This window comes from Myxine glutinosa, chromosome 1, assembly GCF_964187855.1.
Source record: "Myxine glutinosa chromosome 1, kmMyxGlut1.1, whole genome shotgun sequence".
Taxonomy (NCBI): Eukaryota; Metazoa; Chordata; class Myxini; order Myxiniformes; family Myxinidae; genus Myxine; species Myxine glutinosa.
The window spans coordinates 76,427,843-76,454,481 of record NC_136261.1 but is presented as its reverse complement, the minus strand read 5'-3'; the positions used below and the strand labels follow the sequence as shown (position 1 = coordinate 76,454,481).

The window sequence follows — 26,639 nt, the reverse complement described above, 5'->3', positions numbered from 1 at the left end:
CGAAGGAATGATGACAAAGATTGGCTTTTGCAATGAGCTTGTGCAACCTGCTGGGGATGAATTGATGTTTGAAAGTGGAACAAGCCAGACCAGATGTGTGAGTATAATGAGAAAGTGGGATGGAAGAGGTCAAAGTTGACTCGGTGGGGTGGGAAGGAGGGGAGGGTAAGGGAATAAATATGGGTGGGGATGGAAACGTATACAGTCGTGGCTAAAATCTTTTGCACCCTTGCACTTTTTTCAAATAACTTACAATTTTCTCTAAAAAATAAGTTGAAATTGACAAAAGTATTTGGTCTCCAGAAATCTTTATTTCACTGTTAATATTACAAAACCTTTGGGTTTTTTTTTTAAAATTCAGAACTTAATCTATTCTTTCAAATCAGAAAATAAAAAGAATTGGCATTGACCAAATTATTGACACCCTCGACTTAATATTTGGTACCACAGCCTTTGGACAAAATAACTGCAGTCAAGCACTTCCTATAGCCATGAATGAGCTTCCTACACTTCTCCACTGGCAGTTTGGCCCACTCTTCTTGTACAAATTGCTCCAGTTCTCCCAGATTTGAAGAGTGCCTTCTCCCAACTGCTGTTTTCAGATCTCCCCACAGGGGTTCAATCGGATTCTGATCTGGACTTATTGCTGGTCACTTCAGAACAGTCCAGCATTTTGTCTTGAACCATTCCTGGGTGCTTTCTGAAGTGTGTTTGGGGTCATTGTCCTGCTGCAAGACTTATGACCTTCGATGTAGACCCAGCTTTCTGACACTGGGTTGAACATTGCGCTCCAAAATGCCTTGGTAATCTCCTGATTTCATGATGCCATGCACACATTCAAGGCACCCAGTGCCATAGGCAGCACAGCAACCCCAACACATCACTCATTAACCTCCTCCATGTTTAACTGTAGGGAAGGTGTTCTTTTCTTTGAAGGCTTCATTTTGTTTCCTGTAAACAGAGATGATGTGCTTTACAAAAAAGCTCTAATTTGGTCTCATCTGTCCACAGGACAATCTCCCAGAAGGATTTTGGCTTGTTCAGGTGTGTTTTGGCAAACTCCAGTCAGGCTTTCTCGGCAGTGGGGTCTTCCTGGGTCTCCTACCATAGACTGAACCCCTTTCATTGAGTTGGCGATGGATGATGCGAGTTGAAACTGTCGTACCTTGTGTCTGAAGGTCGGCTTGAATCTGTTTGGCAGTTGATCGAGTTGCTTTCTCCACCATTCAAACAATCCTTTGCTGCAATCTTCGATCAAGTTTTCTCCTGGAGCCATGTCCAGGGAGGTTGGCTGCAGTGCCATGGGCCGTAAACTTCCTGATAACATTGCGTACGGTGGACACAGGAACACAAGGTCTCTGGAGATGGACTTGTAGCCTTGAGATTATCAATTCTTGGCTACAATCTTTTGTCTGACCGCCTCAGACGATTCTCTGGTTTTTCTTTCTTTTCTCTATGCGCTTTTCTCCATACACACGGTGACACAAAACAGCAGAATGACTCTCTTTCTCTATTCAAACTGGTGAAATGAGTGATTTTTATATTACAGGCACCTGAAACTCACCACAGGTGAGTTCAATTCCAAAGTAAAAGAGAATCACCTGCTTGAAATCTAATTATTTCCAACAACTTCTAAAAGGTGCCAATAATATTGTCTGGGCCATTTTAAGATTTCTGTGTGGAATAAACTAAAATTTAGTAATTTTTTCAGCTTTTTTTGTTTTGTTCCACTAAACCAAAGAAATACATATGTGGATACCAAAATATTTTTAAATTTCAACAATTTTCTGTAAGAAATGGTTCACTATTTGAAAAAAACCGCAAGGGTACCAATATTTTTGGCCACGATTGTACAGTGGCCTGGAAAAGTATTCACACCCTGGTCCTGTGACCAATAATCCCCCATTTAGATGAATTACGAATTGTATACAGTGGACTGCCAAAGTATTCACACCCTGGTCCCGACCAATAATGTCACATTTTGATGAATTACGAATTATATACAGTGGACTGCCAAAGTATCCACACCCTGTTCCTGACCAATAATGTCACATTTTGATGAATTACGAATTATATACAGTGGACTGCCAAAGTATTCACACCCTGGTCCCGACCAATAATGTCACATTTTGATGAATTACGAAGGATGCAGAAACAATCTTTCCAAATAAACTTTTCTCGCTCTTGTTTTCTTCTTATTCAGCCACTCTACTGTGGGTTTAGCTTTGTGCTTCGGATCATTGTGAATCTCCTACCCAGTTTCAGATTCATGGCTGACTCTTGCAGGTTTTCATCAAGGATTCTTCTATACTCTGCACTGTCCATTGCCCATTCTATCTTGACAAGCTTGCCAGTCCCTACTGATGAAAAGCAGCCCCATAACATGATGCTGCCACCACCATGCTTGACAGTAGTGATGGTGTTGACTGGGTGTTGTGCAGTGTTAGGCTTGTGCCAGACTTAACGCTATGAATTTCAACCAAAAAGTTCAATTTTTGTCTCGTCTTGCCACAAAACTCTTCTCTACATGCCTGCAGGATCATTACGATGGTTTTTTTCACACACTCCATACGAGCTTTTAGATGTGTCTTTTTCAGTAATTGCTTCTTTCTTGCCACCTGTCCATGGAGGCCAGCTTTATGAAGGGAATGGGATGTTGTTGATTGATGACTACTGACCCCCATCTCAGATATAGAGCCTTGCAGATCTTTCAGTCATTGTTGGATTTACATTGACAGCCTGAATCAGTTTCCTGTTTGCCCGCTTGATGTGTTTGGATGGGCGACCTGATCTTGGTAGAGTCTGGGTGGTATGATACATCTTCCACTTCTTAATGATGGATTTGACCGTACTCAAAGGGATAATGAGACTTTGAAATCTCCTTATAACCCTCTCCTGATATGACCTCTCCTAAATTGTGCTTCTCCACCACATTATGTCTGACTTATTTGGAAATCTCCTTGGGCTACATGTTTGCCTTGTTGGTTGGCCAAGTGAGTTGCAACTTAAAACTCTTTAGATAAGTGGGAGAGATTAATTTTTATGTTAAACCACTGATTACTACATACAGGTGAAATTATTACAATTATTTTGTAACCTTTCAAACAAATAATTAACTCCAAAAGTGATAAGTTTGATTTGAAAGCATCATGAAATAAACTCAGGTGGCATCAAAATGTGAAAACTTTGGGGGGTGGGGGTGAATACTTTTGCAGTCCACTATAGTTTGCCTAAAACATGAATATCCTTTTGAATACCATTGAGGTTGAACAATTTGTCAGTTTATGTTGATGAGTCTTCTCCAATGGGAGCCATCGATTTATAATGCCTCCAAACTGTTTGTTCGCTTTGATTTTTATTTTTGGCCTTTTCCACAGGTCGGATCTGATACCAAATGATGCTCTAAATATCCAGTAAAGCTAAGCTCCTCATCACATGTATCAATGCACTTGTTATCGTATGTTGTTGATCTTTTCTCAGGGTTCACTGAAGTTGCGATCCGGCAAGCAGTAGATGCTTGGCTCAATCGACGGTGCTCACGCCACATCCATACTCGTCCTGCAAGATCTCTCTCAGCACTGTGTGCTGCCGGATGCTTGGAAATGAGCGTGGATAATGTGGCAAGGCTGCGAGAGCCTCCATTGGCAAAGCCGTCTTTGGGTCCAGCATTATCGACCTAGTGTGCCACGGAAGTGAGGCATTGCGAAAGACAAGGGCACCAGACGTAATATGTGGTGTATTGTAACATTCCTCGGAATGTTATAAACTGATTTTGGGGTTTTTTTTGACACTTTGCAGTCGGGTGTGTCAGTATTCACTGCCCATCTAGTAAAGCATAACCTGGCGGGTACGTGTTTAAGACTTGGTCTTGGACTCGTTGGCTGAATCCTGGCCTTTTAGGTTTATATTTTTCTCCAAGAAATCCTTTCCTGCATTTTTGTGCAGTAACAGGTTTGAAACGCATCTGTTGGTTTTAAATTGTATTCCCATGGCTGGGTTTACATTTACCCAAACTGTTGCCGGAGGAATGACCAATAGGATGTGGACCAGTGATCTTTGGAGTTCCTTCTCTCGATGTACTCTTTTGCATCGTTCGTGTCAAATTTTCAAAACTGGTACACAAAGTACAAGTCGAGTTTTGCGGTCTTGCTGCTTGATCCAATATTGCCTCGCGCATCCTGTTGCATTTCCTACTGTAATCGGGTAACATGAAAGTGTTACTTGTGGGATCATTCTCCGATGGTGTAAAAATGCATTGCATGGGGTTTTCTTGATCTGTTGCCATGTTGGCTTTCACTAGATGTAAATGCAATTGCTGTACGGTACTTTGTTGTGTAAAATTCAAATAATAAACGTATTTTGAGATAATTTGCCAAAGTTTTTATGGGGCAAAAGGAAAGTAACCCCACTGGGTTTATATTTATTTTGTCATTATTGTTGTATTTGTATTCTGTTCTGTCCAAAGGCAAGTTCAGTACTGCCGACGCAGTTTGTTGGCAAGGGTGATGCTGGGTGTTTTGTGATAACCTTCTAGCAATATTTAGGGCAGGAATTTGTAATTACCCTGCGCTCGTGAAGCGAAAGGCAGGGTTAAGCATTCGGGTACGTGCGTGTCTGCATTTTAAAAATTCATTTTCTCGGCAACAGTTGGTCCGATTGACATGAAATTTTCACCATAGGAGGGCCTCCTCCTGTAGAATATTTTAGTGAATGTTATGACATCACAGGTCACGTGGTATGGGCGCCATCTTGGAAAAAAAACAAAAAACTTTGCACCTCTATATCAAAAACCGCTGCACAGAAATAATTGAAACAGGTCTCATTGCAAAGAACTCCATGTGGAACAACAGATGTGAATGATGATGTCATAGGTACTGCCATTATGATGTCATAATTGGACAAGTAAACAACTTTATCCGATCAGGATGAAATTTCTTGAGCCTCTTCTCGGTATAAATTGATGCAGAAATAAAATCATAATGAGGTTGTATGTTACGTGGTTCGGACGCCATATTGTTTTGAGTGAAAAGCCTGAAAAACCACTAAAATCCAATTTTCTCCTCAACGACTGAACAGATCGAGGCCAAACTTTGCAGGCAGAATCGCATACCCATGACGAACAAAAAAAGTCAGCAAGCATGACGTCATGCATCACATGGTTTCGGAGTTATGACGTTTTTAATGCATAAACTTTTAAAACCAAGTTCCTCCCTCATTTTTGATCCTATCGGGGGGGGGGGGGGGGGGGGGGGGGGGAGGAAACTTCACTGATGTGTTCAGCATATCAATCTACTAAAACGACCTTTTGGAATTTGTGATAGGTGACGTGGTTTGGCAGATATAAATAATTAAACGAAAATATATTTTTTAAATGTATAACTCTTGAACCGCTTCATTGATTGACGTGAAACTTTACATTATAGTAGAGGTAATGAAGTATAACGTGTGCAAAAATTCAAGATGATTGGATGTACGGTCTGGAAGCTAGAAGTTGTTATTGTGTGAAGAAGAAGAGTCTGCCAGAGTGGGCGTGGAATTAATTATCACTGCACATGACGAGCAGGCAAAGTACGGAGCGACCTCACGGGGTCATTTTGACCGCAAATAAAATTCTGATTTCAGATTGGTCAATCGCTGAGGTATATTAACACATGACCAAAACAGATTTGGTGAAATTCCGATGTTTTTTGATGAAAATATAACATTTGTGTATGCATTTCAGTAAAGTAAAGTGTGTGCCGTGTCGGCATTTTAAAAATTGAAACGTGGCTCATTGTAAAGAACTCCATATGGGGAATAGGTGTTGTTAACGATGACGTCATTGGTGCCATAATTATGACGTCATAATTCGACAGGGACAACGCTTAGTCTGATCAGTTTGAAATTTATTGAGCATGATCTATGCAACAATTATTTAAAGAATATAAATTTATGATGTCATCGCTCACGTGGTCTGGCAGCCATATTGGATGAACAAAAATAAAGAAACGTTCAAAAATAGAAGAGTTGGTTCACACCAAGTTGACTGCGCAGGGTAAGTATTCTATGAATACCATCTAGTTTGTTCATGGTGACGGAGGTAGCTCGCCTTCTCTTTGGGTAGGATACTGTGGGATTTTTTCATGTCCAACAAGCAATGCCGGTGGACGGAACGCTCGTTTAACGTCCATCCGAGGCACACGGCACACACATTGATGAAACACCGGGATGACCGTTTATAGCTGGGTTGAGATTCAAACCGAGGCTAGATAATTTAGAGGCAAGTGTGCAACATAAATCATTGGAACTTTGTGCAACTTCTTCCCTATTAAATGTTGGAAAATTTTGTAAAGCACAGAATGAGGCCTTTTGACCCATCATGCATGTATTGCAAAACATACCCCATTATTCCCATATACCGCAGCTGGTGTTCATTAAAAAAAGTAATTGAAACTTGGCACACTGCCAAGTCCTCCCAATGGGGAACAAAAGCATGATGATGATGACATCATCTGTGAAGTTGTATACCAGCCATAAATGTTCTAATTTAATGACATCCTAAAAATCTGAAATTGCATGCACAATGCACATGATCTGACACATTTGTATTGCAATATTAAATTTATGATGTCATAGGTCACATGGTTTGGCAGCCATTTTAGATTTAACCTAAAACCTCTAAAAAACACCTTCTCCCAAACCACAGAAGCGCTCGACTCGAAACTTTACGTCTCTCATTGACTAGGCATGGCGATTAAAAGTTTATCACGAAAACCTCATAGGCCACATGGTGTGGTAGCCATATTGGATTGAAAGAAAATATTAAATAATTATATCTCAGAAACCGCTTACCCTATTGATGTGAAACTTTACAAATGTCATCTAACACCATTGCTGCATATAGTATGAAAATGATGACGTTGTAGGTCACGTGGTTTGGCAGCCACCCTGGATAGAAAAATGAACCTTATCCGATCAACACGAAGCTTTACAAACGTGATCCCCTACCCATATATATGCAGCACATGGTACATTTTGTCTTATGTCACATGATTTGGCAGCCATATTAGCTTGAAAGTCAATATTTAAAAAAAACCCTTCTCCAAAACCGCTTCACCGATCGATGTGAAACTTGTCATGTTTGGTAAAAATGTCATACCTGAGAACTGCTGAAGGGACTTAAATCAAACATTTATTTATAGGACAGTCAACAAGGGCATCTACCTGTTGTCACGGGCAGGGACTATGCGGAGGCATATTGGTGACATAGTCAAATTGCTCTCGTTTTTTAATCGGTCTTGAAGCTTACAGCAGAGCTTGTACATGGACAGCTTGCTTGTACATGGATGTATTACATGCAGGACAACAATATTTAATAGACAAATAAGCACAGTACACCTAGAGTCACAGCATCCTGAGCTGTGCTCAGATGGGAATGCCAAAAAAGGTTAACTTGTTGAAGGACCGTCACGATGAAAGATTATGAGATTCATCATGTGATAGCATATTGAAAAGGCTTTCAAATAGGAAGTGAATGAGATGGCTACGGATGCTCGTGGTATGATCTTTCACTCTTTAAGCAACCTTGACTGCACAGCAGACCTGTGGCATGAAGTGTTCAATGTAGGCACCGAGAGCAATCACTCCCACAGCGGTGCAATGCTGAGAACATCCATCTGGAGATCATTGGTACCAAGTTAGCATAGAAAGCTCACTAGCATGATTGCTCACTGGTGACTAGTCTACTCAAGTGCTCGAATAACATTGTGAATCTACTCACTGGAGAGCCGTGTGTCCAGCCTCTTCTCTCTACCTCGTTTCTTTACAGGTTGCTGTAAATCTGTTGGAAGCCATGCGGATCATTGGGCATGGTTATCCGGTGATTCCAATATGACGAACTCGAATGTGCAGCACACGCACAGTAAATGTAACATTCTCACCTGTCCTGCAAAAGCAACCTGTAGCGGGATCTTGGATGTTTAAAATGGCCGGCAGCCATTCCAGACGTACAGCTCCTTGTACACCAGCCATGCCACATAGACCCACTGCCAGGGACAAGTTCACACAAAACTATACCTGTCCAGCCCAATTTGTGTCCCATTTAAGACATTTTCGATTGTTTCTACACCAACCGGTTGTACGACGTATTTGGTTAAAACAGACAAGTATAAAGCAGGTTTGTAGTCACCATTCTCCAGGAACAGGTCATGATTCATCTCTCCAGAAGAGAACTGCACCATATTATTGTTGAGCATTCGAGAACAGAGCGAGTGGAGCCAATCGGAGAGATCACCCAACGCACCCGCCATTTTGAGCTTGTGGTCCAGAATGTCAGCGCAGCCAGACTAAAAAAAATAAAGGTGGGGAAATAAAGAACAAGACACACTCATGGATGTTTTTTGTCCAGCATGATGAAATGGCTGATACTTAGGTAGTTGAGATTGGCAAGCGTGCATTTGCAGAATGCTCTTGTGAGTTTGACTTGGTATGGTGTCACCTGAGGCTGAGAATTCCCACGAGTCCACAATCTAAAGCATTTCTTATGACACGCAAAAGGCTTCCACGCATCCCATGATCTTTGTCTCCATATGTCAAGTTTGGGAATCGTGAGAAGTCCAGTTTGCAGAGGTTATCTGCTCACTAAATCTTTCCTCTTCTCCAATGGCTTGATCTCTGATCATCAATTTGGTTTCAGACCTGGACACTCTACTCTGGACATGCTGCTTCTGCTTTCACAACAATGGATGGAGGTCCTCAATGCCAAACAGGAAATTAGAGCTGTCTCCCTTGACATATCACGTGCCTTCGATACGGTCTGGCACCCCGCTCTGCTCACCAAACTCTCCTCTTTTGGTATCCATGGAAATCTCCACGCATGTCTGGCGGACTTCCTCTCTAGTCGTAGTCAACGTGTGGTCCTGAATGGGTTTCTCTCATCTCCTCTTCCTGTTCAGGCTGGAGTTCCCCAATGCAGTGTTCTGGGCCCTGTGCTTTTTCTGGTCTTCATCAATGATCTCTCTGACTCTTGAAAATCCTCTCTATCTCTTTGCTGATGACTCTACTCTCTGTCGCTCTATTCTTCATCCCTCAGATCGGCAGTCTGCAGCCTCCTCACTCTCTGCAGACCTGGACAAAATCACAGACTGGGCAAACAAGTGGAACATGTCTTTCAATCCTGACAAATCTCACACTCTTACGATGTCTCTCCGAAAAGACCGACTGGACAACCCTCCCATCCACTTTCTGAATAATCCTCTCCAAGAAGTTTTGTCACTCAAGCTTTTGGGTCTCACTATCTGCCATGATCTTTCCTGGGAAAACCACATTTCAAATCTGGCCTCCAAAGCCAGGCGCCGACTGGGCATCCTCCATCATGCGAAGTCCTTCCTTGGCACACCTGAGCTCCTCACCACATACAAGGCTTTCATCCGCAGCTCAATGGAATACTGCTCTTCCCTCTGGGCTGGTGCTCCCGCCTCACACCTAGCTCCTCTTCACGCTGTTGAAACCAAAGCATTCAGAATCATTGGAATCTCCCGTGATGAAGCTACCTCCGAGGGCCTTTCACTTACTCACTGCAGGCAGGTTGGTGGTCTTTCCGTCTTCTACCGACTCCTCTCTGGCCTTGCCCTCCCAGCTCTCTCTGGGCTCTGTCCCACAAATATTCCTACAGGTCGCACAAGATCTGCCTGCAACCCTCTTATGGTTAAACTGCCAAAATCAAGACTCTCTGCTCACCTTCACTCCTTCATGCCTCTTTTCTCCCACCTCTGGAACAAACTCCCTCACTCTCTTCAATCCCACTCCTCCCTCCAGGTCTTTAAAACAGCTGTTCACCACCATCTCTTATCTTCCCCACATCCAAAACCTTGATCTTTTCTACCCCCACTAATTTCACCCCAATTCCACTTTTTTGAAATACCAACTTCCGTCCTGGAGGTCCTTGGTGTCCTTGTGATTTATACTTCTCCCTCCCCCCCCCCCCCCCCATTCCCACGCCTCCTCCCCCCAAGCCCTCTCCCTTCCACACATCTCCCTGCTCTCAAATGTTGTGTTTGTGTGCTTCACCTTCTCTCCCCATCTTGTCTTCCGCTCCCTCTTTTTATATATTTTGTTTGTCTGGTTGATTTGTTTGTGAAGTAAATGTTAGCTCTTTCACGAGCCTCGATTCAGTATACAAAAAAAAAAAAAAAACTACAATCGTATCCCCATCCACGTTATTTTACGGTGTCAAACCCCTCTGTGCTAGGTCCTTCCAACCCCCACCTCTTCTATATATCCACCTCTTTCTGCATCCCCAAACCCCCCTCAAAGCTTACCGCCCTCCCCCCAGCACTTCAAGGTGGTGGAAATATTTTGGATGTTAAAGATGGACATTGGGAGTAGTGGAGATGAAAACTGCGTGAGTTTGCTATTACCTTTTTATTATTTATCTTTTTGGGGGGCGAAGGGAGGGGTAGGAGGGGATGTCGGGGGGCAGGTGTGGTGAGGTCGTTTGTAAGATGGGACGCTAACAAACCGACAGCACATTCACCTTTTTATGAGACCCTCACACAGACATCACCATCACTACACATGTATACAATCAGTAATCCGTGCCTAAGCTACCTACCAGTCCTGCGGACGATGGTTCCAATATCCAAGTAGTACTCCACTCTTCCCAATGCTACTGGGTACCTACTTTCAGTTTAAAACTTTCTACTCTTTTTGCTGCCACTACCATTCCTCGGAGACAATTCCATGCATTTACCACATGTGTTGGCAAAATGAGTACCAGATTATTGGTAACGGGGCACTGCATCAGCGGCACAGACGCGCTTCCAGAAAGGATGCAACCAGCAGCCACAGGCTGTATACAAAATATCAACAATCAGTTTAAATTAATCCAAATGGTTCCCCATCTAATCCCTATTTAATGTCTCCAACACCCCCTCAACAGAACTGGTCTAGAGTTCCCTCAACTTCTCTCTGGATCCTTTCTTAAATGATGGGGCTACATCTGCTACTCTCCAATCCTCTGGTACCTGTGCTGACTCCAGTGAATTGTTAAAGTTATCCACTGACATCTCGCTTATCTTCCATGCCACCTCCCCCAATACTCTAGGATGCATATTATCTGGCTCTGGAGCTTCGTAACATCCTGCACTTCCACCCAAAATTCCTCCAAAAGTACTTCCTCGCCTCCTACATATATTTTCTCAGCTATTGCTATTTCCCCTGATTGTTCTTGTGCAATGTCGAAGTAAAACGAAGAGACAAAGACATGAAATGTCATAGCCCCCGTGATTTTAGTAATTTTGCTGGACAGAGTTAAAGGCTGGCAGTTAGCCATCTTTGGTCCGATTACAAAACAAAATCTTCTGCATATGTATACTCTCATGTATCGTATTTGTGCCAAGTTTGAACAAAATCGGTCTATACATGCCTGAGAAATGGTTGGGGCCATGTTTAAGGAACAAAATGGCCGCCAGTCGGCCATCTCGGATGTGATGTCGAAAAAAGATGACGTGCATATGTAACCCATCATTCATCATCTGTGTGCTAAGTTTGAACAAGATCGGTAAATGCATGTCCGAAAAATGGTTGAAGATGTGTTCAATATCAGATTTTTTGCAACTTAAATGGCCGCCAGTCTACCAGTCGGCCATCTTTGATGAGATTGCAAAATAAAGTGAAGTGCACATGTATGCCGTCATGTACTGACTGTACTTATGGCAAGTTTGAACAAAATCAGTCCATTCATGTCGAGAAATGGTTGGGGACACGTTTAAGTAACAAAATGGCCGCCAGTTGACCACCTTGGATCTGATCTCGAAAAAAGATGACGTGCATATGTAAGCCATCATTCATTATCTGTGTGCTAAGTTTGAACAAGATCGGTAAATGCATGTCCGGAAAATGGTTGAGGACGTGTTCAACATCGGGTTTTGTGGAACTACAATGGCTGCCAGTCGGCCATCTTTGATCGCATCACAAAACAAAATGATGTACATATGCATGCTATCATGTACAAAATTGGTCCGTACATGTCCAATATATGGATGCGGACGCATGCACACATGGATGGACGGAAAGACAAGACCCAATCCATAAGCCCCCGTTTCGGGCTAAGTCCATCGGGGGCTAATAACCTTAATAAGGCTGCAATGTCACTTCATCACGAACCAATCTCTCTGTACTGTTGCTCATTGGGCCAACACTCGTTAACCTGCTTATGTACTTCAAAATGCCGTGCCATTGTAGCTTGTGCAAGTCAAAGAAAATGTATCACCTGTCGCGCCATTAAGAAGTACAGCATCTGATGAGAAAGGGCGTATTCTGTGCAGCCAGGAAGTGTGGCCATCTGGAGACACGTGTCTGATACAGTGCATCGCTCCAGAGGGCCTTGCTCCTCATTGCGCCTAGACATCAGAGAACAACACCCCCAGAACAGATGTCCATTGAGATTAGTGCAAATTCTTCAAAACGGCATTGCTTTCATTTTGGCCGAAAATGAAACAAATTTCTGTATGAAGATTTGGTAATGATGCAAATCCAAATAAAACATCACCAAGTGCTAATTCTTCACCTTTTGGGGAAGAAGCAGAAGAAGGATGTCTAGCTTACTACCATGTCATTTGCATGATGGACCAATGTCTTTCAGTTTTTTTAAACCAAGTCTCTGAGCCCAAACCTTGTCCCGAGGAGCAGGCCGAAGCAGTAATCGCATTTGCTCTCTGTTGCGCAGTCAATTGGGACAGCCGTCGATCCATTAGGAGGTCTGGTCGTCACCTGATCCGTCTCGACCGTCAGTGGGGAAGACGAAGACCAAAACTCTGAGCTTATCATTGGCTCAAAGTCTGTAAAAAAAAAAAGTGTATCCAACATTATAAACAACTTCATAACAAAACTGCTGGGTAACATATGGGTGGGGGTGGACATGCGTTGGCACCGACAGTGACGTCGAGACCACCAGCTCATCTGCCCCAAGGGGAGGGAAAGGAGCAACATATTGCCAAATGCGCTGGTGGTGACCTCTTTGGGGTCCTCTTGCTCTACCTCACCTGGTCCTCAACGGTTCAACCAGGAAGCACATACAGATCACGTGACATGCATAACCTAGATAACCTCGACCGCAAGCAACACCACCTTCCAACGACGTACACCAACAGGACAATTCACCCTAAAAACAAAGTCCCTGCTGCGCATCAAAATTATCTATCCTACATGAGCACACGGTCCATGATAAGACGTTACATTTCATTAACTAGATGGTATTCATATAATACTTACCTTGCGCAGTCAACTTGTTGCAAGCCAACTCTTCTGTTTTTGAACTTTTTTTCTTTGATCCAATATGGCTGCCAGAACACGTGAGCGATGACATTATAAATTTTTATTCTCTCATATAATTGTTGCATAGATCACGCTCAATACATTTCAAACTGATCAGACTAAGCGTTGTCCCTGTCGAATTATGACATCATAATTATGGCACCAATGACGTCATCGTTAACAACACCTATTCCCCATATGAAGTTCTTTACATGAGCCATGATTCAATTTTTTCCATGCAGCGGTTTTGGAGATTTAGAGGTACATTTTTCGGTTTTTCCAAGATGGCGCCTGTACCACATGACCTATGACGTCATGATTATCATTAAATATTCTACATGAGGATGCACTCCTATGGTGAAAATTTCGTGCCCATCAGACCAACAGTTGCTGAGAAAAAAAATTCACAATGATCGGATGCGTGTTGTACTTGTCGAATTATGACGTCATAACGAAGGCACAGATGACATCATCATTAACATATCTTATTCCCCATGGGGAGTACTTGACAATGAGCCATGTTTCAATTTTTCCATGGAGCGGTTTCGGAGATATAGAGGTGCAACGTTTTTCGATTTTTTCCAAGATGGCGTCTGTACCACGTGACCTATGACGTTATAATTATCATTAAAAAAATTATACAGGAGGAGCCGCACATATTCTGAAAATTTCGTGTCCATCGGTCTAACAGTTGCAGAGGAATTTTTGTTTTATTCATACTGATCAGATCAAGCATTGTACTTGTCGAATTATGACGTCATAATGAAGGCACCGATGACATCACCATCAACATATCTTATTCCCCATGGTGAGTACTTGACAATGAGCCATGTATCAAATTTTTCCATTGAGTGGTTTGGGAGATATAAAGATGTAAGTTTTTTCCAAGATGGCGTCCGTACCACCTGACCTATGATGGCATAGTTATGAATAAAAATATTCCACAGGAGGAGGTGCTTCTATGGTAAAATTTCGTGTCAATCAGACCAACGGTTGCCGAGAAAATGAATTTTTAAAATGCAGACACGGCACACGTACGCATTTGAATGCTTACCCCCGCTTTTCGCTTCGCGAGCACAGGGTAGCTACCCTGTACACCACACACGTAACGCAACCTCCTCCCCTGGACCTTATTTTTATGCCATGGTCAACTAAAAGGTCCTGGGCCCGTATTCATAAACGTTCTTATGTTAAGTACACTTAAACTTCAAGTGTGACACTTACCTAGGACTAAGACTTATGTCGTTATTCATAAATGACCTTAAGTGTTACACCTCACTCAGTGTGACACCTAAATATTGGCATAACATCTAACCGTTTTGACTGGCCGTTGCTGGGGTTAATGATCACATTTCTTGCACGATTGTGTCAGTTTCTGTGGTTTGGCTGAGTGCCATGACATGAGGACGGGAACACATAACTGGGTTCAAAACCAAATGCTATTATTTAATGCTGTTGTAAGTCGCTAGGAAGCCCTTCGGTATTCTTTCCACCCTTCATCATGGCAGGGAACACTACGTCTACGAAGCGAAAGAAAAATTTCACTGATGCTGAAAAATTCCGGCTGTGCGAAGAGTATGAAAAGCATATTGGTGTCATCGTATCGAAGTTTTCTGCCGCCGTTTCGAACAGAAAGAAGCATGACGCATGGGTTGGGATAACCGAGGCCATGAATAGAAGAAATCCTACCGTGGTAAGGAGTGACAAGGACTCCCAGAAAAATTGGTAGAACATGTGCTCAGTTATGAAGGATGAATACCGCGTGTACAGAAAATAACTTGTACAGAAAATAACTTGCCAAAACCTTAAGTTCCCTTGGCAATGCGTGGTTTCGCAATGTCAATGGATCAGGATTATCACCAATAGCATCAATAACATCCAAAATCGTTTGCCGGTCAAGGCGGTATCGTTGGTATAGTTTGACATCATCGTACTCATCTAGCGGATGAAGTCGGTCACGAAATACTCGTTCTCGACGAATTGCACGCCGTCGAACCAGCCGTTCTTGTGCTATCAGAAGCAATGCAGCCATTCCTCTTCGCTGTCTGGTCGAAAGTGGACAGAATATACAGTGTGTGGCCAACTTACGTTCACTTAAGACACCCCTGGAGGTGTCTCAAATATAAGCATGAAGTTGAGTGTAATACATTAGGTAAGTAGCATATTGAATACCACTTGTTCGTAAAACCTAAGTTAGGAGGTACTTAAGTGTTATACTCAGACTTAAGTACGTTTATGAATACGGGCCCTGGCCTCAGCAATGAAATATTCATTTTGTGATTACCTTACCCGTAAAATTAGAGAGGCCTGAAGGAAGGCAAGACCGAAGTCTTACCTAACTAGCCTCAGCAATCTACCCACATATTCCCATCAAACTTCACATATTTACAAAATCAAATAACATTCCAACAGTTTCATTCCTCCATCCACTTCAGGCCTTGTTGAAGTGTTCCTAGGGAGGAGAGAGGAATGGTATGAAAACACAAACCTTAACCACAATTTAACATTTCTCAAACATGAATCCCATATATTTGATCGACCACATCCCTGAGTGGATGCCACTTGGTCCACTGATCAACTGAGACAATACCAAATTTAACCCTTAAATGCAGGCGTCAAAAATCCTACATAAACGCAGCCATTGGGCCTCGGAGACCCCAGGCCTGCATTTGTGTCGGATTTTCCGGTTATAAGTGAATAATGAAGATTTTCCCACGAGCCTGAATTAATTTTTATTTATTTATGTCACTGAATTTTGTCTAACAACATGAAAGTCGGTGAAAATGAGGCTCATTCCAAAAAAAATTGTGCAGCATAGTTTTTGCAGCAAAAAAAACCTTGTGGGCCTCCGAGGCTCAATCACTGCATCCAAGGGTTAAAATGTACTCTAACCAATTGTCGGGGTTCAGTGTACTGCAGTCCACATATAGTCCGGCAGCTGAGCTAAATATAGCATAACAATTGTGCATTTTGTGAGGAAAGCACCAAATTTGGCACACTAGTAGACTATCATATTATGAAAAGATCTGGATATTGGGCCATCTCAGATTCAGAGATTTGATTTTTGCAAGATTTGCAGATTTTCAAGCTGAGATTGCAACGCCAGGGACGGCCGACTCCTTCCTGCGAGCTGCCCACGTCACCCGCACAAGAAGAGCTCATCAAATCACTGCAGCGGCACTGCACATCCTGCAACACCGTGCGTATGAACGCCACTGTATGACATATGCTGATGATGCAGAAGACCTGCCTGAGTTCGAAGACTGGTGTCACCAGAGAGGAGAAGACATTCCCAACTTTCAGTACTGGGCAACTGTGCTGGAACTAGAGATGTTGGTACTGGTCTACGTGCGTTCTCTGCGGCAGGCTTCATTCACGATGTACCTTGATGCCCTGACGGAACTGGTCCCATGCCTTAGACCACACACACTATGCCAGGTGGGTCCCTGTTCACCTGAGGGACATGGTTGCACTCCCAATGAAGCACCCAGATGTACCCAGAGAATTCAGGGCTGGCAACTTCACTGTACAGAAGACGAAGAAGGTGTTCTCTTCGATCCCAATCGAATCGAAATCTTGCAAAAATAAAATCTCTGAATCTGAGATGGCCCAATATCCAGATCTTTTCGTAATATGATAGTCTACTAGTGTGCCAAATTTGGTGCTTTCCTCACAAAATGCACAATTGTTATGCTAAGTTGCCCCACTAATATGGAATTGCATGTGACCAAGTCGAGCATTCCCATAAATACATTTCAACAGACTGCAAATATCATTGCAAATATTTTCATCCCTGCAAGGCCTTGGCATCATAATTAACTGTAGGTTTACTCGATCAAGGTGGCAGTGAGATCCTAAAATAAGGTGGTGGGGCGAAGGAGCAGGGGGTTGGGGGGCAAACTTAGGGCAAACAAGCCCACTTCTAAGGAAACTTCCAGGCCCCACATTCAAAGGAAACCTTCCCCTGCTCCAATGCAGATTCCTGGGTGTTCCCATGCTGGAGGGGGTCAACAAAATAGCCTTCCGCATCCTGCAGTGGTCGTCAAGGGTCTCCTGCCTCTCAACCAACTGAAACCTGACCCTCCTCCCAGTGGACCCCTTTCCTGTCACGACCTAGCAGGAAAAGGCATGGTGGAGCATTCATCTTCCCTCTCTCCCTGGGAGATTGCAGCCTCGGCAGGCACACACACACACCTCTTCTAACACAAACTGGACACACAATGTTCTCCACTCAGTTGCCATTCCAATGTATCTATACCTGCCATACATGGTGCCGTAAAATATTCCTGACAGCCATGGCCTGCATCCCCACACAAAACAAAACACAAAGCACAATAGATTTGATTCTCGTATTCACAATACGTCACTTTTCTGCTAACTTTATCCCTTTCCACTTGGTCGACGTCTCAGGGCAATTGTTGCCCGTCACCCATATCAATTTCCCGACTCACCTGAATTCTCCCAAAGCTAAGCATGGTAGTTGTTGCAATAGGAAAAGGTATAAATTTAGTTCCACTTTTCCAAATTATCACTGGAAAGGTTGGTCAATACCAGCAACACCTGTTGCAGCCATTCTTCCCTGGTCCATGGTCCATACAGCCAATCAATCCCAGGGGCCTTCTGCCCAAACAAAGAGTCCATTAAATTGCAGGGCACCATCTGTGGAAGATTAGACCTGCTATGGGCATTATGCAATCATGCTCTCAATTTAACAACTTAAAGTCCCAAAAGTTGTTCATGCAGTGGGGGTACTCAAACTGTCCTCACTGGTGAACCACATCCATTGATCAATGCGATACAACGGGAGTTGCCATGTGGTGGGCTGTCCAGGAGCCTCGGGGAGATGTTGCTGGACCACCTGCCCAAGCAGTCATCTCAGTCACAGCAGTGCCTTCACCAAGGCATGGCCAAGTCACACTGCTCCCTCGGGGTCCTCCCAGACACACCTCTCACAGGTACCCAAGAAGGACCACCTCAAAACCCCCCTCCCTCTCCTCTGGGGGATCTACCACCGCGACCGGGTACCAGTGACCCCCTGAGCTTGAGAACATAGCTCAGGCTACACCCCAATGGAGTTGGGGTGCCACAGAGCATCACCAATCTCCCCATGGGGCGTTAGCCCAAACTATCCCTGTGGCCAACCCATGTGTTCAAATCCTGTAAGGCTAGCCCCCTATCTGTCTGATCCATCCCAATTTCCCAGGGGAGTAATTCTTCATGAGGCTGGCCAAACCAGCCCACATCCTCTCCGCCAGGCAAAATTCAGTCTGGGGACCAAGTTCCCTAAAGGCTATCCCAACAACAATTTGTAGACCTTGGCTATCCAATCGCGGTTGTGGACAATTGCCCCTTGGCTCTTAGGTCTCTTTACCTCTCCCTGTAGCTGCTGCTGGGCTTGAGCATCCTACTCTATTTGAGCGCCACACCAGTTGTTGATTTTTTACGGCGTAGCCCGTAAGGCAATGCCGTCTGGAACAGCTTTTATCTGTATGTATTTATGTATGTATGTATGTATGTATGTATGTATGTATGTATGTATTGTTACATTTGTGGGCCGTAGGTAATGAAATACCTTAGACAAGGTAGGATGGTAGCGGGTAGTGTGCTCCGAATGTCGCGAATAGAAACCTTCATGTACCTAAGTCAGGCCCGCGTAAGCGTTATGTGTCTCCATGGCGAGGGGTGGAGCTATGCTAATTAGTTAGGGTATAAGGGTAAATTCCCTGTGTGTAGTCACCTCTGTATTTTCCCTCCATTCTTATAAAGCACTTACACCACCAGCCATGCGATCGGCGCATACAATTAATAATAATAATAATAATAATAATAATTCATTTATTTTGTATAGCGCTTTTCCAGAAGCCCAAAGGCGCTTTGACAGAGTGGAAAACATAATGCATAACAAAACATGAAAACAACAATTGCAAAAAGACAAGAATCAATAGGGAAATATTTAAAGCAAAAGGAGGGAGAAGGAGAAGAGATTGTCAGGGGTTAAATGCTGTGGGTTGAATGTTGAATGCAGTGTTGAAGAGGTGGGTCTTTAGTGATGTTTTGAATGTGGTGAGTGAGGAGGAGTCTCTGATGGTGTGAGGTAGTGAGTTCCAGAGGGTGGGAGCAGCGATGGAGAAGGCCCTGTCCCCCCAGGATCTGAATTTGGTCCAGATGGAGGGGGTCAGGAGGTTGGTACCAGCAGAGCGGAGGTTGCGGGTGGGAGTGTGTCTGGAGAGGAGGTCAGCCAGGTAGGATAAATAACGCAATCGCCAACTGGACCCGGACATTCGACTGACGCCACCCAGTCAAATCTTCTCGATGGGCATCAAGAAAGGCCGTGAGGCCCTGCCTCGAGAGGAACGATTGGTCATGGCCATATACTGGTGTGACGGCACTCGGTGATTGGAGCATGGGTGACATCACGGAGAACATTCGAGCATGGGAGCAAAAAGGCGAAGCGACCGCCATCTTGTCTCTTTCTGTCCACGTCTGATCGCAGGTGGTCGCAGTTTGTGCTCTCTTCGTGCTGGCCTTCACTGTGAGCAGTCACATTTTCTCTCCCTCTTTCCAGGCTGCGGGAAGGGCAGACGCATACTTCTCTACTTCTCTCGCTCCTTGATGCTGGCTTCTTGATGGCTGCACGTGGTGCCATGTGTGCCTGAAAGGAACATCGGGGCTCGCTGCAGCCGAGCAGGAAGGACAAGGAAGGAGCTCGGGTATGTTTGCTTCGCGTCGGAGGCTGGCGGTGAACACGACTTCACACCAAGGCGTGTTTTCCCGTGTAGGGACGCGGGACCTGTGAGGCCCCGGACGGTCAAGAACGCCAGACGGAGTACCAGGTAAATGCACCACACTACATTTTTACTTTAGTTATTTTATCATCCCCTTGTGTTGTATATGAGGTTGTATTGTGTGGGGGCACCTCAATTTAGGAATTTAGTGTTATCTTTTTATTGTATTGCATTATTTTCATTAAACCTTTATTTGTTGACTTTCAATTCCTGTGTCTTGTACGTTTATTTGTTTGTGGTTCGGAAAACCCTCGTCGCGTCCACCCGTTTAGGTAAGCCTTGTCACCATCCACTACCCCCTCCTCCCCACACCCCGCACGTGTCACTACCACCGTAGTTTGGGTACACACCTCAGAGGTAAAGCTCGGTTGGCCATCCGTCACCCTGCGGTGTTCACTACAGGGTAGACACGCTACAATATGTATGTATGTCCCTTCCGCTGGAATTTTGTGGGTTTATTCCCTTTAAAATTTGTTTTCTCTGCAACCGTTGGGTCCGATTGACATGAAAGTTTGACTATAGGAGCCTCTCCTCCTGTATAATTTTTAAAATGATAATTATGATGTTATATGTCATGTGGTATGGGTGCCATCTTGGAAAAACCGAAAAACTTTGCACCACTATATCTCCAAAATTGCTGAACAGAAAAAATTGAGACATGGCTCATTGTAAAGTACTCTCCATGGGGGATAACATATGTTAATGACGATTTCATAGGTGCCTTTATTATGACGTCATAAATCGACAAGTATAACGCTTGATGTAATCAATATGAAATATATTTAGCGTGGTCTAGGGATAAATTGGTTCAGAAAAACAAATTGATGTCATTGGTCAGTGGTTTGGCAGCCATATTTTTACGGCGTAGTCCATATTGAAGGCGTAGTCCGTAGTCCTCGTCACACACCCAACCTATCCACCACGTTTTGTACGAATCCGTCCACAACATCTTGAGATATTTTACAAACAAATAGACAAACAAGACATTGTGCAGAGCAAGGTACTTGCAAAATCCACCCCACCCCCCAAAAAAGAGTTGTCATGGATACATCAAATTGTCCATTTCATTATGATTTAAATTGACGATCTTAATCAAAGCTCAGTTCAATCGGATTCAAATTGATTATTTTTCAGATAAGAGTTTTAGAAGTTTGACCTTGAGTTGACCTTTGATCTTAAAATCAATAGGCTTCTCAGTTGAGACTACCTCTACAACTTGGTAAAGTTTCATGACGATCGGCTTAGAATTGTGACCTGTAGGTGATTGACAAACAGACAGACAGACAGACAGACAGGGGTGAAAACAACGTCCATCCAACCTTCGGTGGTGCAGGTAAAAATAGAATCAGTGTTCTCACTGTCATAGTAACTCGGGTTGGAGGTCTGAGCAGCTTGGATAGCTCCAGGGACGAGTAAGCTCAACTTCCGCTGAACCAGACACAGTCTTCTCTCAATCCTGCCACAGGTCTGTGTCACGTGCGTCATGTTACCCGTACATGCTGTCTTCCTCATGGAGGCGTTAACTTGAGCTGTGCAACAACATTAGGGAATCAATATGATTGTAAAAGCCACATTCAGATTACAAAACATTCAGTTCAAGCTTTATGTAAATTCTCTATGTAAATGTGAAATTTTGTATCGCCATCTAGTGGTGGTGGCAGAGGGTAGTACAATTTCCTTTTTTTAACCAGGGAAACGCTGAGGTTGAAACACTCTTCCATTCGCATGGGTAAAATTGTCCTCCAGCCCTCACCCTCCCTCCCCTTCCCCTCTTCCCTTTTCTCTCCCCCCCCCTTCTCCTCCCCCTCTCTTCCATCGCCCCCCTCTCGGGAAACGCCGAGCTGTTAGCTAGTATACAGTGCCTTCAGAAAGTATTCACACCCCAGACTTTTTTCACATTTTGCTGTGTTACAGCCTGAATTTGAAATTGATTAAGTTTAGATTTTTTTTGTCAATGATCTACACATAATATCGCACAATGTCAAAGTTTATTTTTTTTTTTTACGTTTTTACAATATAAATACAAATGAAAATCTGAAATGTGTTAAGTCAATAAGTATTCAACCCCTTTGTTATGACACTCCAAATTGAACTCAAGTGCATCCAATTTTCTTTTATCATCCGAGAGATGTCTATACAGTAGGATGGTTCTTCAGAATGAAAGTTAGAAATGTCATGCTCTGAACACCCAAACATTTTTGTATGCATGAAAAATCCCTTGTGGTGAAATTTTAAGCCATTTGGACTAAATTTAGGGGTTGCACACAGAGTTTGTAATTTCACATATTTGGCTCGCATAAATGTTTGGAGTTGATTATTTTTCTCCACTGCTATACTTTTGATTTTGACCATTACAGTTGACCTATGACCTTGCGATGTACTGCACATTTTGAAGTTGTTTTTAAGTTATTTAAATACAGTACGGCTGTACTCTGGTGTATACAGTTGCTCTCATTGAAGAGTACAATCGTCTCCTGACAAGGGATGAACAGCAAACCCAGTATCTGCTTCAAGTTGTGACAGAACATCGCAAGAGGTTTCCCGATTGCAGGAAATCAACGCTTATCGGGCAACAATGAGTGGCTGGCAACCATGAGTCACTGTGCAACCCCTAAATCTGGATGTATTCAAAAAATATTGCACAGGCAGAAGTTTTACCTCAATAGCAAAAAAATTAAAGGTTAGGAGTAAAACAATTCAAAACATTATTTTGCCTTATGTAGCAAAGAACCACCCTACCAAAGAAACCAGTTGCAAAGAAAGATGTAGCAAAGAACCAGCTTGATTGGCGTCCACCTGTGGCCAATTCAATTGATTGGTCATGATTTAGAAATAAACACACCTTTCTATATAAGGTCCCACATTAGACAGGGCATGCCCTGAAGCACTCATCTTCACCACAGGAAAGGAACCACAATGCAAGGAACCACAATGCAAGGAACCACAATGCGAGGACCAAGCTGTCTCCTTATCTGTGCTGTGCCTAACAGACCCTTCCCTGGTCCTGTAGCATCCAGCTTCACCACAGCAAATAACAATGACTCATCTCTATGTGTGTGTGTGTGTGTGTGTGTGTGTGTGTGTGTGTGTGTGTGTGTGTGTGTGCACGCGCGCGCAGGGACGCGCATGCGCGCATGTGTTTCATTCTGAACTAGAACGGCACTCGGAAAGCAAACTTGGTCTGTGAACATGACCTTTTCAGGTAATCTTCATCATCGTCTATGCGACTGAACAGTTCCCAATCAAACGGCTTGCATTTTGGTTTGAATTCCTGCAGAATTTCCACCTTATAAGCATAAAGCTCAATCTTTTATGCAAAATCCTGTGTATAGTGGTGGTTGGTAGTCCCAGTTCTCTGGATGCGCATCGGATTGATTTTCTTGGACTTTCTTGAAATGATTTGCGTACTCGTTCAACGTCTGCAGCACTTGTGCTTGGTCGACATGTTCTTTTCTGTTTCTGACAACTTCCAGTCTCCTTAAACACCACTCTCTGATTCCAGCCAGTCCGCGATGGTGGAATCCTTCCATACCTTGTGCAGAAATTATGCTGAACGTGCGTGTTGGATCTCGTCTTGATGAACCATTCGATGCACTGAGTATTCTCCCCATTTTTACCTCCAACACCGATGGTGGATGGAGATTATGTTTTCACCCCTGTCTGTTTGTTTGTTTGTCTGTGAACAAGATATCACCAAGGCATGGCCAAGTTGTGGACGGATTCGGACGAAATTTTGCAGAGGGGTAGTGTATGTGACAAGGACGAAATGATTAGATTTTGGTGAGGATCTGAATATGGATTCGGATATGACAATTATTTAATTTTTTAAGCGATTCTTCACCATTGGGAGTTAGAGCTAAAACCGATATATAGCAGGATATCTCAAAAAGTTATGAACGGATTTGGACGAAACTTGGTGGACAGGTTGTGTGTCTGCCAAGGACGATAAGATTCGATTTTGGTGAAGATCTGAATGTGGATTCGGATATCAGAATTATTTAATTTTTTAAGTGATTCTTCACCATTGAGTGATATGGCTAAAACCGATACATAGCAGGATATCTCAAACAGTTATGGATGGATTTGGACGAAACTTGCTGGAGAGGTTGGGTGTGTGACATCGACGAATCCACTCGATTTTGGTGAAGATCTGAATATGTATCCGGTTACGAGAATTATTTAATTCTTAAGTGATTGTTCACCATTGAGAGATCGGGCTAAAAGCGATATATAACATGATATTTAAAAAAGTTATGGACTAGTTATGACTAAACTAGGTGGACGAGTTGTTTAGGTGACGAGAACAAGCCAATTAGATTTTGGTTCAGGTCAGGATCCAGATCCGGCCTATCAGTAGGATACGAAACGTAAACTGTTCAGCCTGGAGGAGGTATGCTCTCTACCGAGAACCGTTCTAGTCTTTTACATTAAACACCAGACCTAAAAATATAGAAAACTTTAGAGTTTCTGTAACATATAAAACGGAGTATCGTTGTATACTTTGTGGTACTAAAAATAGTAACAAGCAAAGTTGTCCAGGTCTTTTTGGAACACCCTGTATATCATTTCTGGCCCGATATCTCAATGGTGACGAATCACTTTGATAATCCGAGTATCCGGATCTAGATGCAGATCTTCACCAAAATTGAATCAATTCGTCCTTGTCACACACCCAACCTGTTTACCAGATTTCGACCGAATCTGTCCTTAACCTTTTGAGATATCCTGCTCATAGACAGACAGCTGGGTGCAAACATAACCTTCGCCCACCTTCGGGGACACAGGTAAATATTGTGCTGTCCAAAACTCACTCTTTTATCCTATACATACCATGCATTGCGCACACCAGTTGAGCCCCTTCCCCTGTGCGAAACGTAATAAATAGATGTACCGGTACCGGTACCTATGTTTCGATCTTAACTTAACCTTTTCGCTCTCCAAGCAGCTATTGAGGTGTCGCACTCACCTTCAAACATAACAAACCCCAGGGCTCCATCCAGGATCATCTCTTGCTGTGTGTGGTCCAGAAATTGAATAGCTCCCTCTGCCGCCTGCACCACCGTGGTGAGCAAGTCCACAAAACGACCTGGGGGTGAATCATCGGGGAGACAGGCTTGAGGTTGGGAAGAGCCATGTACCTGCAAATGACAGATTAACGTGAAGAGGATCATGGTACAGGAGGTCACTCTCATTTTGTCTGTGGCGGCTCTCTCTCTCTCTCCGGCAGACGAGCAACACCAGCTCGATATTCAAAACCAGAACTGAACTCTCTTTGCCTTTAGCACCTCATTTCAAAACATCTCCCTGGTGTTCAGAGCTTCCGCTATGTATGTGGGTGCCCCTTTTAAAACCTCAAGTGGGCGGCTCTCCCATTGGAGGACCAATCAAATGATGACGGATCTTCAGGTGAACCATATATCTACAGCAAAGATTTATTACACACACACACACACACACACACACACACACACACACACACACACACACACACACACACACACACACACACACACACAACAATCAACAATCAATGATGCTTACAATTTCACCTTTTATTTTTTTTAATATGGAGTCAAGGTTCGTGGAAGAGAGAACAGAACAGAACGAACACCGCCGACGCAACAGAACATAAGGAACAGCAGAAAAAGGGGAAATATCAACAGCAGGGAAGAGGAGATAAAGGGTCGGGAAAGGGATGAACGCAGGGGTGGATAATATGGATACAGAAGCAAACTCCCAGGAAGGAGAAACTGGGTGTGAAAGATCATGGTTTTCGATGGAGGATGATCTGAGATCGTGGTGAACAGCTGGCTTCAAGACATGGAGGGAAGAATGACATGAAAAAGAATGTGGAAGTGGATTCCACATTTGGAAAGAAAAGGATTTGATGAGTTTTTTTCTCATTTTCTGGATGCAAAATTGTCAACCATGTCATCATACTTTGACTTGCATCATTTGACAATCACATCATTTGGCCTGAATCCTGTTTCCTCCTCAATCCGAATTCCAACCTCAGTTCAAGAGGAAAATACATAGATTTCTTCTTTCTCTTCAATATCTATACTTTCCTTTCTGTTAGCCCCACCTTTGAGTGGCATTTGGCTTTATGGTGCAGGAAATTCCGTAAAAAATTCTTTAGATTTCTTCCTAAGTCCTCAATTGAGATGACTATATGTGAAAGATGACTAGACGACTAGATATGACTGGCTAGATGTGAAAGATGACTCGATGTGAAAGATGACTGGATATGACAGTGGCTAGATGGGAAAGATGACTAGATGTGACAGTGGCTAGATGTGACAATGATTAGATGTGAAAGATGACTAGATGTGAAAGATGACTGGATGTGACAGTGGCTAGATGTGAAAGATGACTAGATGTGACAGTGGCTAGATGTGAAAGATGACTAGATGTGACAGTGGCTAGATGTGAAAGATGACTAGATGTGACAGTGGCTAGATGTGAAAGATGACTAGATGTGACAGTGGCTAGATGTGAAAGATGACTAGATGTGACAATGATTAGATGTGAAAGATGACTAGATGTGAAAGATGACTGGAT

At 43.4% G+C, this 26,639-nt stretch overlaps 2 protein-coding genes across 5 annotated transcripts in view; one reads left to right on the top strand and one right to left on the bottom strand.

The window, feature by feature from the left end:
• TMEM143 (transmembrane protein 143) overlaps positions 1-4,368 on the top strand; it is a 78,755-nt gene extending 74,387 nt beyond the window's left edge. For all 4 annotated transcript variants that reach the window (XM_068113537.2, XM_068113518.2, XM_068113528.2 and 1 more), the window contains exon 10: positions 3,481-4,368. In XM_068113537.2, coding sequence (XP_067969638.2) covers positions 3,481-3,680 — 200 coding nt within the window. In that variant the 3' untranslated portion in view covers positions 3,681-4,368. The remainder of the gene's footprint in view (positions 1-3,480) is intronic.
• A 2,881-nt stretch (positions 4,369-7,249) lies between these two features.
• Positions 7,250-25,409, bottom strand: C1H16orf89 (chromosome 1 C16orf89 homolog). The gene is made up of 8 exons (XM_068105350.2): positions 25,045-25,409; positions 21,437-21,607; positions 12,653-12,818; positions 12,251-12,380; positions 8,168-8,324; positions 7,920-8,024; positions 7,760-7,819; positions 7,250-7,655 (listed from the first exon to the last, which is right to left on the bottom strand). The coding sequence occupies exons 1-8, from the start codon at positions 25,268-25,270 to the stop codon at positions 7,555-7,557; spliced, it is 1,116 nt and encodes a 371-aa protein (XP_067961451.2). The 5' UTR covers positions 25,271-25,409; the 3' UTR covers positions 7,250-7,554.
• Positions 25,410-26,639: the final 1,230 nt, after the last annotated feature.